Source organism: Cynocephalus volans, chromosome 14 (genome assembly GCF_027409185.1).
Source record: "Cynocephalus volans isolate mCynVol1 chromosome 14, mCynVol1.pri, whole genome shotgun sequence".
Taxonomy (NCBI): Eukaryota; Metazoa; Chordata; class Mammalia; order Dermoptera; family Cynocephalidae; genus Cynocephalus; species Cynocephalus volans.
Genome location: NC_084473.1, coordinates 66,017,229 through 66,034,709, shown reverse-complemented (window position 1 = coordinate 66,034,709; position 17,481 = coordinate 66,017,229). Strand labels below are relative to the sequence as shown.

The window sequence follows — 17,481 nt, the reverse complement described above, 5'->3', positions numbered from 1 at the left end:
CTCAGAAGAAATGGGCTTTGAGTAATCCTTTGCGTCTCTGTCACCTCTCTGACAATCTCTGTAAATTCCCTCCTTCATATCTTGGATTTTTTCTTATTTTGCTGTGTTGTCCAGCTGAGTCTTCTCATATCTCACTGAAACTCAGTGAGAGTTTAGGATTGTTGCTTGGAATTCCTTCTCAGTCAGTTCAAGGGTTTCCTGCCATATAGGATCTGGTATCTGAGAATTACTGTACTCTTTTGGTGGTGTCATATTTTCTTGGGTTTTCTTATCTCTAGTATCTCTATGTTGATGTTTGGTCATCTGGCAGAGCAGTTGCCTCTTCTGTTACTCTGGGGTGGGCTTCAAGGAGAGAGATGTCCTCTTCTTTTTCCGGTCTCTGCTGGTGACTGTCCCTGTGTCAACGTAGTTGAGTGTCTGATGGGGCACCTACCTGCACAGTAGCTGTGGCTACTGCTGCAGCATCCACCACTTTTGCAGCAGCTGCGGCTGTGGCGGTGGAAGTGGTGTTTTTGGTGTGCTCCTGGGGATGCTTCCTCAGCTCCTGCCTTAGGACCCTAGGTGAAATCTCTTGTCTGCTTCCAGGTAGAGGGGGCTGCCCTCAGCTCCTGCCTAAGGACCCCTGGTGTGCTGTTTCTTGCCTGCATCCAGGCGGAGGGGGGCTGCCCTAGGCTTCTGCCTAAGGACTCTGGGAGTGCTCTGTTTCTTGCCTGCTTCCAGGCAGAGGGGGCTGCCCTTGGCTGCTGCCTTAGGACCCTGGGTATGCTTTGTTTCTTGTCTGCATCTGGGTGGTGGGGCTGCCTTAGAACCCTAGGCATGCTCTCAAATTACTCTGTTTTAGAGTTACTAGGAATAATCCTTTTCTATGTGGTTGTGCTACCAGCTGGAAATAGCATTATGTTAAAATGTCTTATTTTATTTTGACTTTTAAGTATGATTTTCTTTAAAAATCAATTTTATTTAAAATTATTAAAATAGCTGCCTACTTCTGAAGTCACACCTATAAAATAAGGCATATTAAAAGAAGTAGAGACTCTATCCTGTTTCCTCTTCCTTATTCCATCTCTCCCTGTAGATATCATTTAACCAATTTTTTGAGTCTGTTCTTCCATTTTTTAAAGTAAGCAAATACATACAAATGTGTGTTTATGTGTATCCCTTTTGATTTTTTAATTTAATTTAGAAGCTGCCTATTTAGGTTTCTTGTGCTTCAACAATTATTATTGAATCAGGTTAGAATGCTAGCGACCACACAGACTTTTATACTGACAAGGCCTTTATAAAATATTCTTAAAAGCATATCTAGTTATGTTTTAAGAATCTGGCTTTAAGTTAAGGCTTTATATCAGCTATTTATGATTCTCTGCGTCTAGCATTACTTTTTTTTCCCTAAATTTATTTTTGCGCTGATATCATCTCTCAAAAATCTAATGAAAATGTTTATTTTATTATTTGGTATGTAATGCATTTCAGTTCAAGTTCATTTACTGTGAGACTGAAACATCAGATCTTTAAGTATATTAAGAATATTTTGATAACTTGATATAAAATTGAACTTAGTAATTTTTCTCCTGACTTATATGAACTTTAAATAATAAATCTACATTGGTAGTTTTTATGTATCATTGGTGGCTGCAAATAATTTTGTTAATTCTTAATTATCCATTCTTACATTTTTCAAAGATATTATTTAATTAAAAAAAGATGAAAATTATCCCAAGATCATGTTTATTTGCTCTTGGAATGATATTTTAACACTCATTTACCTGGAATTCTAAGAATTATTTATACCTCACACAAGTAAATTTAACTATAGAAGTGAATAATTGGTTTTTCTTAGCAAGTTCCTTCACTTTAGTTCTTAAACTTATTTAGTGTAAGTTGGATCATTGTTTTTAGTTTGAAGGGCCTTCTCTTTAAACTTATACTCAGGAATGAATGAACAGAAAAATGAGAATAATATAGTTTAGCCCTCTCTTTTTGCAAATGAGGAAAAACAGGCCCAGTAAACTTGCCCCTTTCACATGGTAACAGTGGGTTAGTAGTTTAGACACAACTGAAATTGATGTCTTTAGATTTCCAGTTTCTTTCTTTCTCCACTATAACCACCTCCCTGTGCTTCTGCTAAGCCATGTAAACAGTGCTATGATCTACCTGATGATAATCCGATGATGAGAAGTAGATGATAGTTGATTACACCTGGAAGTGTAGATAGCATTTTACAAATTTTTTGACTTCAGAAAAATCTATTCATAGTAATAGCAATTTATAGTGTTGATTAAATTTTTAATCTTTTTTGTCATCTCTACAATACTTTTATCTCTTTTAGAATTTATTGTTATTCACAATGGAATCATCACCAACTACAAAGACTTGAAAAAGTTTTTGGTAAGTAAAGTGACCTCAAAAGACACCAATCTTTGAAAACACTTTTAATGAAAACAGTGAGGTTGGTTGTTGTAATGTGTAACACCATCTCCGTATGATCAGGTAGTTCTTAAGACAATTACAAGGGTGTGGTGGTTTATTGGATATTGTTAACAGTGAAACAATTCTGTTTTCCTACATGAAAAGGAAATAATTATTTGACTTTATTACAAATGATCAAAAACTCAAATGAAATTGGGATTTTGGGGAGACATCTTTTGCATTATGAGATGTTGTTTTTCATTTTTTAAAGTTTCTATTACATATAAGAAGAATCAGGACAGATTAAATGAAGGTTTTATGTCCTAAATGGCTATATACTGTATAGTAATGGCTATAATGGTGACCTCCCTGAGTGCCTTCTCAGGCCTGTCCAATTGAACTTTCTGCAGTGATGGAGATGTTCCATAGCTGTGCTAGCCACTGTCACATGTGGCTGTTGAGCTAGTATTACCGAGGAATTGAATTTTAAGTTTTATTTAATTTTAATTAAATTTATAGCCACATATAGCTAATAGCTATTTTAATGGGCTGTGCTATATCATCATCAAAGAAAGAATAATTACATTCATTATGGAATTAGCGTTTTAAGGATGTTATATATTTCATTATATTTTAATTATTTGAAATTTATTTAATTTGTATGTAGTATTATATAGATTTATATGTTATGTTTATGTTCAGTTATATAGAATATCACACTGTTTTGTGGTCACTATAATCAGATGGTGATCTTAATCTTGATTAATAGGTAATAGGGTATGTTCAGAAATTTAGAAATGAGGTAATGAGATTTTTGAGAGGAAAACTAGAAAAGATTTGGACATCATGAATATTTTCTTAAATGTGTCATTATTTCTCTCTTTTTACTTACAGGAAAGCAAAGGCTATGACTTTGAATCTGAAACAGACACAGAGACAATTGCTAAGCTTGTTAAGTATATGTATGACAATCGGGAAAGTCAAGATACCAGTTTTACTACCTTGGTGGAGAGAGTTATCCAACAATTGGTATTAAACTACACATTTAAAGATAATTATGCCAACATTAATCATGAGAAACCTTCTTAAAATAAGGTTTGATAAGCAGGAACTATGCTAATTTCTTCAGTATTTTTGGTTTTTATTTCCCATTATATGATTGTTCAACTTGAATAATTTTGAGAGACTGACTTATTAACTTCCTTTCCCCACACACAATTAAAATTCTACTTATTTCATTATAGTTTAGTGTCATGGGAATGAAAAATAATCCAAAATGTTTGTCTAAAAACTGCATACATACACACAAACCCATACACACCACACACAAACATGTACTCAATACACACAATGGAAAATTCATCACTCTCTTGCTTTTTGCTCACTCAGGTGTTCTTCCCAACCAATAACTTAACACAAGGGTAGCTTCATTGAAGTACAGTCTTTGCTCTGGGATAACATCTGCATGTCTCTGAGCCAGCATAGTCAGTCAACTTTTCATTTGGGGGCTTTTCCTTGGTTCTGTACCTCTGTAGAAAGTATTTCCTAGAAGAGAAAGCAGCATCCTTTTTGGTCCTGTCCCAGTTGCCCTAGTTAAAGATTTAATGCATTAAAGATCCAAAAAAATCCAAGGGCACATCCCCATCTCCCACTCATAACTCTAGCTCTCCCATTTAAAAGCCCTTTACTTCCCTTCTAAGGTCCGACCCTCACCTCCCACCTCCACACAGATCTGATGATGTCTGCAGCAGAAGGAGGAATTAGGAAGATGGAGAATATAGATACTTGTTCCTTCCCTTTACCCAAGGCAGAGTAGTGTGCCTTCTCAGCCTTTTCTTGATTCTAATAGCCTTTTTCTTCTATTCATTGTGCAATCCAGTTTGTGTTCTGTGGTGATTCTTCCCTCTCCTACCTCATAATCTATTCTTAATTTCTTTAGGCTCTGTCCTTGAGGAAATTGGGTTGATGGGTGGTATGGTCTGCATGTTAATAATTGTGATTGTATATATTTGTATTAGTGATATCAAGGTCAAAAAGAATGGAAGTTAACAGTATTATACACTTACCGGGACAGAGAATGGGTTTTGGATCTTGCGCTTGGGATCTTTTCTAATTCATTCTTCACCTTACTAATTCATAGTATGAGAAATATGGTGTATCTATTGAGAAATGTTGGTACCATGTACAAAGGGTGACTTTTAAAATGGTCTGGTTTTGGAGCTATTTATTGAGCATATTTTGAGAGTGGGTTTGGTTAAAAAAGTGCATTGTGGATATACCAAAACTCAAGAGTGTCTACCTAAAATTTAGACTTGTTTATAAACTAGTGCAAAAGAGCACTTGCATGAACAAAATATATCAATGTAAAGCCAGTATGTTTTAGGCATTTCGCACTTGATAATTGATTATAATAAATATTGCTAATGCATTTTTATCCCTCCACAGGAAGGTGCTTTTGCTCTCGTATTTAAAAGTGTTCATTTTCCCGGACAAGCAGTTGGCACGAGGTACATATAAATCTAATAATGACTAATTATATTTGAAACATTTAAGTTACGAGTTTACTCTCTATAGACTATAAATGACCCTTTACTATAAAGACTCTGCCCTTTCTCAGAGGTATTTGTGTGAATATATTTATTTTCATATGCTGCTTCTTGACTATTGTTTTATCAGTCTTCCATTTAACAGAATCCCTTACTAAAGCAAATCCATGTTGGCATTTATAATTGCCCTTTTGTCTGGAGGTGGGGGGGTAAACTGTGGTTACTTTATGAATTTGGATGTTGAATATTCTCTGATTTCAGACCTTAAACATTAACTTTCTCCATATTTTTTGGAAAAATATACAAGGATACTTCAAAAAGTTTACGGAAAAATAGAATTAAAAGATAATGCAAATCTTTCCATGAACTTTTTTGAAGTATCTTTGTATTCTAGACGGATTCCTAGATAATTGTACCATCTCTACATTTGTTAGGATATTTAGGCCTTATCATGAAGTCCTTTTTAGAACAGTAAGGAGGCCTAAAATTTGGTAAGAGAGTGTTATTTTTAATCTGAAGGCAGGGTGACTGAGGAGAAGGTGCTAACCCGTATCTCAGCCTTCTGGGTACAATTGAAAGAAAGGTTCCATGTAACATAAAAAGGAGAAAAATTTTAAGCATATTGTTACAGAACAGGGATTGGCAAAGTTTTTCTGGAATGAGCCAGAGAGTAAATATTTTAGGCCTTCTGTGCTATATAGCTTCTGTATCAACTACTCAATTTTGCTGTTGTAGTGTGAAAGCAGCCACAGAAAATATGTAAAAGAATGGTCCTGACTATGTTCCAATAAAACTTTATTTAGTACATTTTTTATTTGTCAATTTAAAAAAGAAATAATAACAATAAAAAAACACTTTTTTAAAAAAATAGACAAACCTGGCATGTGGGTCAGTTTGCTGACCTCTGCTAGAGAATATTTTGTAAACATTCTGTTTATCTAGTTCTTTTGTTATATCTGAAGTCAAGCTTGGAGGGAGAATTTAAACGTTTGAAGAGTGTTGGTTTATTAAACTTAAATTTTTTATTGTTCATGCATTATTTATAAAAATAGTTTGGTTCTGACTAATCTTGCATTTACAGGCGAGGTAGCCCTCTGTTGATTGGTGTACGGAGTGAGCATAAACTTTCTACTGATCACATTCCAATACTCTACAGAACAGGTAAAACTGCTCCTACATCATACCGTGGGGAAAATGTATAAATTGAGTGCAGTAGATGTAAAGAATTATTTTCCTTAAGTTGAAATAAATGCTCCTTTGGTCAGATCCACATATGTATATATATAGTTCTGTCTAGACATGAAAAAGATGTGATTTTGTGAGTTCTCTGACGAGTAGAATTTTTTTCTGTTGTATATTTTTAGCTAGGACTCAGATTGGATCAAAATTCACGTGGTGGGGATCACAGGGAGAAAGAGGTGGGAAATGCATTCTGCATGGATGGGGAGGAATCTTATCCTCTTTAGTTCATTCTTTACTAATTCTTTGTTCTTGGAGTGAATGAATGTGCTGGGCCTCTAAAAATATGCTCATTTTATGGTGAAACATGTTTGACATTATTTTTCTAATTTGCAGAGTATATTTTGCCTGTCTGCTTTTGGCATTTAGAAAACTGCTTTTAATAATTTGTTTCATTAAAATCGGTGAATTTGAGAAAATAATTGAAATTGTAAAGTATTTTTTTCTTTGCTTTGTAGTCATGTAGGATACATGCTTAAATTAGGGAAAGAGCATTGTGTGCTAGGTTATTATAGATTGAACTAAGTGGTAGTTATTTGAATAATTTCACTTAACTTTTAATTAAACGTGTTTCAACTTTTAAATGGACCTTATTTTATGCATGACATTTTATGTTTAGATTTATGTTTTATATCTTGATTGGCTTTATTTGAATTTGAAGTCATTGTTCTTTTTTATTGTTTATGGTTGAAGTTTTTTTTTTGTATAGGCCTTTAGCTATACAAACCATGGATCATTTTATTGATATAACTACACAAACAGCAACAGTGTGCTTTTCCATTTACTTATTACTAAAAGCTTTTATGTAAAAGACAGGGAATGGTAGGTTCAGAAATTTGAAACCTATATTATTAATGTATAATTCTTGGTTTCTTGAAAAACATTTAGCAAAGGTACCGTAAACACATTCATTTTTGAATGGTGGCTGCTTTTTATCTAGAGCAGAAACTTATTTCCTTAAACAACCTTTAATCCTGTGATGTTAGAATTTCTTCTTATCTTCTCCCCCTACCTCTCCTGCCCCCTCTTTTCAGAAGAAAAACTAATCTACCAGTGAGAGTACAGGATTTGTATTCAGAATTCCAGATTTCTGCTAATAATTCTATTCATGTATATATTATCTATATGTTACCTTGTACATTGTCTTGGGCTGCTTTTAGAAATACCAATGGAAAAACATTGGCTGAGGTCTTAAGTTGGAAGAAAAATTTATTATGTGACAGAGCTTTTTGAAATTGGGGTAACTCTTAGTTTTCTAACTCCTAGTAGGTAGGTAATGTGTAGCTCAATGAAATTTAGTTTAAAAGGAATAGCCTCTTATTGAAGAGGCTTTGTAAAGGAGAGAACACTGGTCTGGCTTTTAGGCTTTTGCTGTTTTTTCCAGGTGTGACCACTGACCAGATAAAGCCATCTTTCTATCTGTAGGACAGGGATGATAATAATTATGTTACATTTAAATCAAATCAGATGAGATAATAATCAATGCGAAAACATTTGTAGATTGTAAGAGCTGTATAGATGTCAAGTAGTAATTTTTAAAAATTTAAATCGGTAGTGATATCTCAATTCTTTTAAATATTTTAATTAAATATACTTTGTTACTTGAAGAATGAAATGATCGATATTTGAAGGAAAAACAGAGTGAAACTCAACCCCGTTAGGACATTTTATAACCAAAGCTAGTTGTATTTATTTTCAAAATGTCAGTACTGGGCTATCCTTTTACCTGTTTTTTAATTCACTTTTTTTTAGCTATAGTAAGTCACTCTTTTTGATGGGCAGTTTCATAAGTTTTGTCAAATGCAAATAGTTTGTGTAACCACCACCACGATCAAGGTGCAGAACAATTTCATCCCCCAAAAAGTTCCTTTGAGTTGCTCTTTGTAGTCAACCCTTGTCCCATTCCTAGACCCTGGCAAACACCAATCTGTTATTTTTCTATAGTGTTACTTCTCCTACAATGTCATCTTATATTTGTTTTTCAAAGTTCCATACCTTTTTTGCTGTTGAATTTGAATGGGAAGAGCTACTTTGTTTTCATGCCTCAAACACACCAGATAATCACAGGTAGTGGACAACTTTGGGTGTACTTCTCTAAGAATAATTACCAGTTCTTTATACATGCATTTTAGAGGATAAAGACAAGTTTTTACAAGTGTATGTATGGTATTCTCTGGCTGTTGTGTCCACAGGTTATAAGGGCTACTATGTCCTGGCCTTGGAGAAAGGTGCTTTTTTGTCTGTAAAGCATTTGTGTAGTCTTCACTTAATAGATTTTTTCCTATATTTGGCTTATTTATCAAACTTCAGTATGCTTTCCAGTTATGACATTAGTTGTAAATGAGCAAAAAAGAAAAAAATATTATTCATGAATGACTTACTTGACAAATTAAGCAGAGATGCCAGAATTCTGAAGTACTAGAATTAAAAGGACATTTTTATTGCAAAAGGATCATACTTTATCATGACTTAAAATTGGGTTTTCTTACACTTCTTCTAAGAAAGAAGAGGGTTTTGGTTTATAATATTTGCAATCTCTAGCAGTAGGTACCACATATGATATACCATGGTTAGTTTGATGTGTATCTTTATTTTATTTGTAAATCAAAATTAGTGTAGACTACAACTTGATTTGTTATACTAACTTGCTGTTAAAATCTAGAGATGTTTTATTATCAGATAATAAAAATTAATTTGCCACTAATTTTTTACTGCATAAGTTTTATATTTTAATGTAGTTTCTGTGATAAGTATAGGTACACAAACTTATGTGTAAGTCCATCAAGTTTTGAATAAAGTTAAATTAAGATTAGTCTATACATAATTTTGATTAAAAAAAAGTTAATGATATTAATGAGTTATTTGACTTTTACCTGAAAAAGAAATATTATATTAAAACATTTGTAATGTAGCACTATTATGTGCCACGTACTCTTTGATAGTTGCTATTTCACTCTACACTTTTTGTCTGTTCTTATTGGCTTATTGCATGGAAATAGGTGATCTGCCTGGCATTTTTAAATTGTTGAAATTATTTTGTATTGCTATGGGTTTTTTTTGTTGAGTTTGTAGAAAATTGTGCATATTTCCATATTGGCCATGATTTTCTACATGTTTGCCTATTCATGTTACCTATATGCTCTAGGCAAAGACAAGAAAGGAAGCTGCAATCTCTCTCGTGTGGACAGCACAACTTGCCTTTTCCCTGTTGAAGAAAAAGCTGTGGAGTATTACTTTGCTTCTGATGCAAGGTGAACTTCCTTCATTGATTCAAAGAGAATTTTTAGTAAAACTTCCGTACTACAGGAAACCAAGAAGTCATTTTGTATAAATCTAGTCAGTCTATATAAGAGGATTTTCATAGTTAAGGAAATATTGGAGACCTTTTGGAGATGGGGCTATAAGAAGAGTTTTTCTCTCACTTCAAAGCATGTAGATCAGCTTACCAACAGCACATATATTCCTTGAGATTTCTTGCAGTGTATTTACTTTAGAGCTCTTGTATTTTTTTCTTATAGGAGCCTTACCTAGGTTTTGTAGGGAGGAGAGATTTTCAATTGGAGAACAGAATGGCTTAGTTACTATCCAACCAGTTATAGTGTAGTTGCTAAGTCATTGTAGTTTCAGTTTAATGTGGACACTTATCTTTTATATTTAGAAGTAATTTGCAATATAATCACTTTTGTAAAGAAATAGTACTAGACTAAGACATTTTGAGTGAAAGTGCAGTGGATGTTAAGATGCATTTGTAAATGAAATGCAAATAGTAATGATGATAAAATAGAATCACTAAAACTACCAACAAGTATTTGAGTCATTCACTGTGCGAGAAAATAAGAGGAAATGATAAAAATGGGAAAATGATGCTATTTAGGACTTCAGGGCATGTATTATCTCAGTGGGAAAACAAGTGTCACTTTTTTCTACTTTTTGCAGGTGTGTAAGATGTATAGTCAGTGCTAAGATGTGTCATTGTTGTCATTAAGTATGTTTGGTACAGAGTTGTCAGTTATGGCTTAAATAAACTGGAAATTGCAGAGACATACTAGCCTCTTTTTAAAATTTATTCATGCATTCATATTGAGCACTCTGAGCAAAGCTTTATGCTAACCTCAGGAGTTAATGATGAGCAGAGATAAAAATATTACTTGCCCTTAAGGACCTTTTCTGTAATGGAGGAGACAAATTTTAAACAATAATCACACAAGTGTAGAATTCAAGCTGTGATGAGGTACAGAATACCTATAAGACAGTGATTTACCTTCTTGTGGGTAAATTTCTTTAAGTGAATGACACCTTGAACTGAGATTTAAGGAGAGATTAGGAATTAGTTTGGTGAAGAGGTGGAGGGAAGAACATTCATTCTCTGCAGATGGCTCAGGCTATGAGAACTTGGGATGGGTGTGAGTGTGGCTGGATTAGAGAAAGTGAGAGGAAGTTTAGTGGGAGATGAGGCTGGAGAAGGAGGTATAGGGGTCACAGTTAGGCATTTTGTTGTTTTCCTAAGAGCTAAATGGAAGCCATCAAGTGGTTTGTTGGGTAAGGGAGAAATCTTGATTATTGTTGCCTTTTGCCATCAGTTTTCTTGGAAATAGAGAATGGATGGAGGGAGATAAGAGAGAATGTGGGTGGACAAGTTAGGAGGTTGCTATATTGTCCAGCCAAAATGACCTGATGGTTGCTTGGACTGGTTATGGTGGTGGAATAGAGAAATTTTGAAAAGTATTTGGGAGTTAAAATTGCAGGATTTGGTGATGGAGATAGACTGAGGGGGAAATGGCCATGCTTTTTTATCTAACTAATTTGGTTTAGATTGCTGTGCAGAGATCCTTTTATTTTTTGCCTACAGTGACCACCTCTCCTTGCCCCCCATTCCCTGTAGGTGATGGCATCGACAACTAGAAAGTTATTAGAGATATTGCAGGATGATAGAGTTTGTATTTAAATTTGGTCCTTTTATCCTAATGATTGTTGCGTTTGTAATAATGATCCTTGGTTATTGATGGTAATATCTCCTTGAACGTTTTACAGTGCTGTCATAGAACACACCAATCGCGTCATCTTTCTTGAAGATGATGATGTAGCAGCAGTGGTGGATGGCCGTCTTTCTATCCATCGAATTAAACGAACTGCCGGAGATCACCCTGGACGAGCTGTGCAAACCCTCCAGATGGAACTTCAACAGATCATGAAGGGTGAAAGTTTTTGTCATGTTATAGCTTGGTGTCCTTAACAGAAAGGAGACATTCTGCTTCCTGTCCTAGCCTGACTCTAGTAATCATGCTGAGTGGATTCTTCCACATGATTAGGACAACCCCAGGAAAGGGGATGGATTCTTCAGAGATTTTATCTGCTGGTCTTACATTATAAAAAAGAGATTAAATAACACTTAATATTTCTAAACTATTGTATAAACATAAATATAGTTTGTGTTTTGTTTTCTTCCTCTCCTATTCTCTGTGTGCTTCAGTTTTCTCTTATGTAGAATGGAGGTAGTAGAACCTACCTCATTAAGGTTGTTTTGAGGATTAAGAGAGCTAACTAATATATATGATGACCTTAGAACAGTACTTGACACACTTAGACCTACATAATGTTTGCTGCTATTAACTATTATGATTATTGTGATTTTGATTTTTTATTCTCCTCCTTTCTGATGGGGTTGTGGTGGGAATAAAAGATAGCATTTGTTATATAACCACCATATGTCAACTTCCTTGCTATATGAATCCACACTACTATCCACACTATGAAGTAAATGCTATTCTTATTTTACAGAGTAAGGAATTTTCCCAGCTTAGATAGTAAAGGATAGAACCATGGTTTGAACCTAGGTCTGGCTCCAGAACTTAAGCTTGTCTCATTCCCCTTTTTTGCTCTAGCTGCACATTTTAGGTATGAAGTTAATAAAAGTGACTTTTTCTCCCTACTTTCTCATTTTTCTTCAAATAGAGTAAAACATATTGATCCAATCCTTTAGACCATCATATCTGGATATGGTTCTCTGTTATTTGCTGAGATTATGTTAAAGGAAATAGACTTTTAGTTGTGTACAAATTTCTTTTCTTATTTGGTTTGTTAATTTTTATTTTAATTATGTAATTTCTATTACTGTAGGCAACTTCAGTTCATTTATGCAGAAGGAAATTTTTGAGCAGCCAGAGTCTGTTGTGAACACAATGAGAGGAAGAGTCAACTTTGATGACTATACTGGTAATAAAAATATGAATTATTTTATTGTTTCGAAGTCTCTTATGAGGGATGCCATTAACAACCTGAAAGTTCCCTGTCCTTTATATCCTTGTAGAACAACTATGGCTGCCAGCCATCAGTGGAGCCCAGCCATCTTTTAAAAGTTCTTTAGTGTATGACTCCACTTACAGGAAGTATTTAGAATAGTCAGATTCATAGAGACAAAAAGTAGAGATTAATGGTTACCGGGGACTGGGGGAGGGGAAATGAGGAGTTATCACTTAATAGGTACATAGTTTCAGTTTGGGGTGATTAAAAAGTTCTGGAGATTGATAGTGGTGCATGTTGAAATGTTTGAAGTTCAAAGTTAGCTGTTGAATTTAGGGAAGGCAGAGAATGAATCTGTGGGAAGGGGCTTTGGGATATGGGAAGGCTTCATGAAGTAGGTAGGTGTGGATTTTGAAGGATTTGGAAGATTTAAATAGGTGAGGATCAAATGGGAGCATTTCAATTGGCAAGAAGTTGGCGTTTGCTAAGAGGAGATAGTGGAAAAATAGTTGGAAAGCTGTTTAGGGAATAATATGTAGTCTACTTTGTCTGCTAGATCTAGTATTTGAAGAGGAGTAAAGAGAAATAAGTCTCAGAAAGAAGGTAAAAGGAACTGCTAGGGAGGGCCTTGAATGCATTCTAACATGGGAGTTGGGGCAGGGTGATGTGTAAGGTATCTCCTTTTGTAAAAATTACGGAGTTATGGAAGACCAAGGAGCCAGGGGTGGTCAATGCTGTGCTCTACTGAGGTGAACTGGGTACTCTTCTCCAGTGTGCATCGGAGGGGTGAGACTGAGATGAGTTGTCAATTAGGATGTTGTCCTGTCTGGACTACAGTGATAGGTGAGGGAGGTGGGGACCAGGAGAGAAACAGGAGCAGTATAAACTAGACCTACATCTGCCTGTGCGGGGCAAGGGGATTGTTGAAAACAGTTGAGCTAGAAGCTGGGACAGTAGCAGTAAATACCGTCTATGGTACTTATGGAAATAAAGTCAGGAAAAAAGATTTGTTTTATAAGGGAAGAGAATGAGACAAACTTTGAGAAGTTCATGATTTTAAAAAGCACTTTTATCTATATTATGGGCATAAAATTACTATAAACAGGATAGCTGTTTTTCAATGTTAAGATGAGGATATTGAGGCTCTGTCAGTTTGAGTGTCTTGCTGAAGGTTGCATTGCTTGTCATTCTTGGTGCTGGACTAGTCCCCATGTGTTCATTGTTGTTCTGAGTCTTCTTTTTCTCCACCCCCATTCACCAGGCATTCTTGCTGTTTCCCATAGCCATGGCCTGCCTGCCTTTTCAGAATCTCTCAAAAGCATCATTAATTCAGATCTTGGGCAACTCCTTCCAGAACTACCACATACTTCCCTCAGTCACCAAGAATTTGCTAGAACTAATTTTAGTGAAACACTGTAGCCTGCTAATCTTACCATTTTACCTCCCTGTCATTCTTGGTCATCACGTGCAATGCATATATCTGTGGTAGTCTGTCTACTTTTATACTGAGTTGTCTCCAAACTGATTTGCCTTTGCATGACCCTATCCCAACCTGTTACTGTTGTATCCTTTCTTCCTAAACCTTTGCAGAACATGCAAAGGTCTGTGGGAAACACTGCAAGCAGAGGCACTGGAGCAGGCCTGGTCTAGTGCAGGAACAGCACGAAGGCCAGTCTAGCTGGCTTGTTGTGGGTGAGAAGCAACGTGCTAGGAGATTGGGTTAGAGCTCAGCAGGAGACAGACGAAGTAGAACTTGAAGGCTATAATAAGGAGTTTGGATTTGATGCTAAGTTATTTGAGAAGCCAATGACACTTTTTGTAGTTTTATTTTCCATTTTGCTGATGTTTTAAAGTAGAGAAACTTAATACTCTCTTTCACTAGTGAAATTCAAAAAAGAACATAAAAATATTCAAAAAGCTAAAAAGTAAAAACATATACCTTGGTTTTATGGTATAACCAAATAAGAAAAAAGGGTGGAGAGATGAGGAGAGCAGAGACAGAGTAGGCAGCGGAGTGATGATTCAGAGAGAGCCGGAGGAAGATGTCCACGAGGAGGTACACATCCTTCTCTTCAGCCAAATCTGACCTGTTTCAGTCTAGAACTCAGTGCCTTGACCAGTATATTCATGTGATGGGTACACAAGAAATGTTAGTTGAATAATTGAGTGAATGTTGAATGAGAATTTCCTACAGGTAGGAAACTAGCTTGAGTAGAATTCCTAGACAAGACATACGTAGAAGAACACAAAGAGCTAAAGAGACAGAAAAAGGAAAAGAGGACAGACTTCGTTGGAGGGTTTCAAGATCAGATTTCTGTTTTTAAAGGTCATTCTGCTGTGTGTTTGTGTGCAGAGCAGACTCCAGGAGGTTGAGATTAGAACAGAGAACAGTCAGGGGATTGTTGCTCTCATCCGGGGAGAGACATTGGTCTAGGGTGATAGCATTGAAGGTAGATTTGGAGGGATAGATGCAGTCAAGGAGCAGTGAGGTGAATGGAGACAGCATAACTGAGATGGCAGAGGTGGAGAGGAGAGTGGGTTTATGTTGCATACACAGCACTGTTCTGGGCACTGGAAGTTCCGGAAATGAACATAACGATGACAGTTATTTTTCCAGGCTGGCTTTGAGATATGACTAGATATAATAAAATTCACCATTCTTAGTGTACAATTCTGAGTTTATACAACCTCCACAACATAGTCATAACCCTGGCCTCTACAAAGTCAAGATGTAGAACAATTCCATCTAAGAATTTCTTTGTGCCCCTTTGTCGTCAGCCCCCTCCCACCGCCAGCCCTTGGCATCTAATGATCTGTTGTTTGTGTCTGTATAGTTTTGCCTTTAAGATAACTTTTAATCTAAAAAAGGAATGTTGAAATGACTAAACAGGATAGAATGTGATAAACACTGTAATTCTGTGGACTTCTAGGAGGTTGGATAAGGTCAGTTATAAGTTTGGGGAGGGCCAATTAAGTTGTGACCTATTTAATTTACTTTTCAAAACTATGGATAATTGCGTTCCCTAAGAGGAATATGAATTCTTTAAAATGGCAGCATTATTTCTCATATTGGCAGTGGACACTCAAGAAAAGTGATTGCCTATTTCACATGATTCTTTACCAAATAATTATATGTGCAAACTTTTATTTCAGTGAATTTGGGTGGTTTGAAGGATCACATTAAAGAGATCCAGAGGTGTCGGCGTTTGATTCTTATTGCTTGTGGAACAAGTTACCATGCTGGTGTAGCAGTAAGTGGCTTCTTAAAATTCTGTTATGTTAGATATATTAGGGGATATCTGCAGATACTCATACTAGATAGCTCTAGTAACATACCCTGTAAAACTATACTTTGTTAAAACATGTTATGTTTTCATGTTTGCCATGACAAAATCCGGGAAGGCAGGAGGGAATATTTTATTGCTTAGAATTATTTATCAATGCAAGATCTGCTGGAGAAAGATCCTTAGATATACAGATACACCACCTACAGCTGGTTTCATGAAAGACAGAGAAGGGAAAGTTTTTGCATCGTCCTGGACTTGTAGGGAGTATGCCTACTTGTATAAGAGTAGTCATTGCCCCAGACAGATGGCTGGTAATATGTGGGAACCTCAAAAGGATTTTTACCTTGTGGGCACATTTCTGCAAAGAAAGGAAGTGTGCTTTTTGTCAGACTTTGTTCTTTAAATTATTATTTTTGAAGCCAAAATTCTGTGTCAAAGACATGTATTGGTTGTCCGTGCAGAAGCATCGGAATGTGATTGCTTTTAGTTCAGTGAGTCAGATTCACATGAAGTTTCTTATAAAGAGAGAGTTTATGTGCTGCTGATGTACAGAAGACCCTCACATTCAGTTGCTGCTTTTTGGATTGATTTCCAAAGTTCATGACATAGTAATTTTTAATTTGCTGGGGCATAAATATTATTAACTTACACTTGTGGGAATCAGGCATTTCACTAGTGAGTGAAACTATCTGGTCACCACAGCCCTTGCATCTCAGTGAGCTTTGCTCTTCTCTAAAGCCACCCCCCTCCCTCTAACCCCACCCCACCAAAAGGAAATTTACATGGTCCTAAAAGGAAAGTTTATTGAAGGGAAGCGTTCTAAGAAAGCGATTGTTTTGAGCATGGAAAGAAGAATGAATTAAAGACATTCGTGTAAATTAAAGAAAGGATGAGTCAGTGGTGGCTTGATCTATTACTGAGTGAGCCCTGTATTCAGAAATAAAAAACTTGATTAAATGCTTTATCTAAGGATAAGCCTGAATTTGGGGGCAGAAATTATGTGCTATGTTAGAACTAATTTAGAAATATGAGGTGATAAAGGTTATTTTATGTGTGTGTATGAATGCCAGGACTACTATTGTTAAGAAACAGTAGAAATCCCCTCTGTGACTTATCATACAAATTATTTCCATTTATTCCATTAATTCTATTCTACCTTTTTATTGTTGTTGGGGTCAAACGTGAATGACACATTTGCATGACTTTTTTTTAGTATATCCTCTGTGTCCTAAAGAATAACAACAGACTACCCTCAAATCATTCTAAGTATAGCATACTTTTCAAAATTTAATTGTTTCTGAGTTTTACAGTGGCATGCAATGGAATTTATAACATTAAGTTATTCTTTTATGGTGAAAAATGTCATTCTTTGTATTTATAAAAAGTTGCTTCCACTGAAACAGCAACTATACATTAGCACAGATATATCTTGAGATTATCTTTTTGGGGTATATTATTTTTAAATATCTGATAAGATTATTTTTAAATATCTGGTAAGTTGCCAGATTTGTATCTTTTTTATTTTGAATAATGTAATTCCATTGTTAACATTTATATTGTACAGTGGAGGGAAATGTTTGATTTACATTTGTTTGAGGGAAAACATTTAGCATTTTAGTATCAGCAACTTATTTATGTATAATTAGTAAATAAAATACATCAATGAAAAAGATAATTAAAAATAAGAGCATTTTATCTTAGATTTTCTGCAAATAATATTGTTAAAAAGTACCAAACCACAGTCATTTAATATTTAATGT

General features: G+C 35.3%; 1 protein-coding gene across 2 annotated transcripts in view; it reads left to right on the top strand.

Moving 5' to 3' along the window:
- Window positions 1-17,481, top strand: part of GFPT1 (glutamine--fructose-6-phosphate transaminase 1) — a 53,445-nt gene that overhangs the window by 21,003 nt on the left and 14,961 nt on the right. Inside the window, exons 5-13 of one of the 2 annotated variants that reach the window (XM_063077997.1) lie at window positions 2,330-2,388; window positions 3,304-3,438; window positions 4,855-4,916; window positions 6,037-6,116; window positions 6,320-6,373; window positions 9,340-9,445; window positions 11,226-11,389; window positions 12,312-12,407; window positions 15,588-15,685. In XM_063077997.1, the coding sequence (XP_062934067.1) occupies window positions 2,330-2,388; window positions 3,304-3,438; window positions 4,855-4,916; window positions 6,037-6,116; window positions 6,320-6,373; window positions 9,340-9,445; window positions 11,226-11,389; window positions 12,312-12,407; window positions 15,588-15,685 (854 nt within the window). The remainder of the gene's footprint in view (window positions 1-2,329; window positions 2,389-3,303; window positions 3,439-4,854; window positions 4,917-6,036; window positions 6,117-6,319; window positions 6,374-9,339; window positions 9,446-11,225; window positions 11,390-12,311; window positions 12,408-15,587; window positions 15,686-17,481) is intronic. The other variant, XM_063077998.1, reaches the window with a different exon arrangement.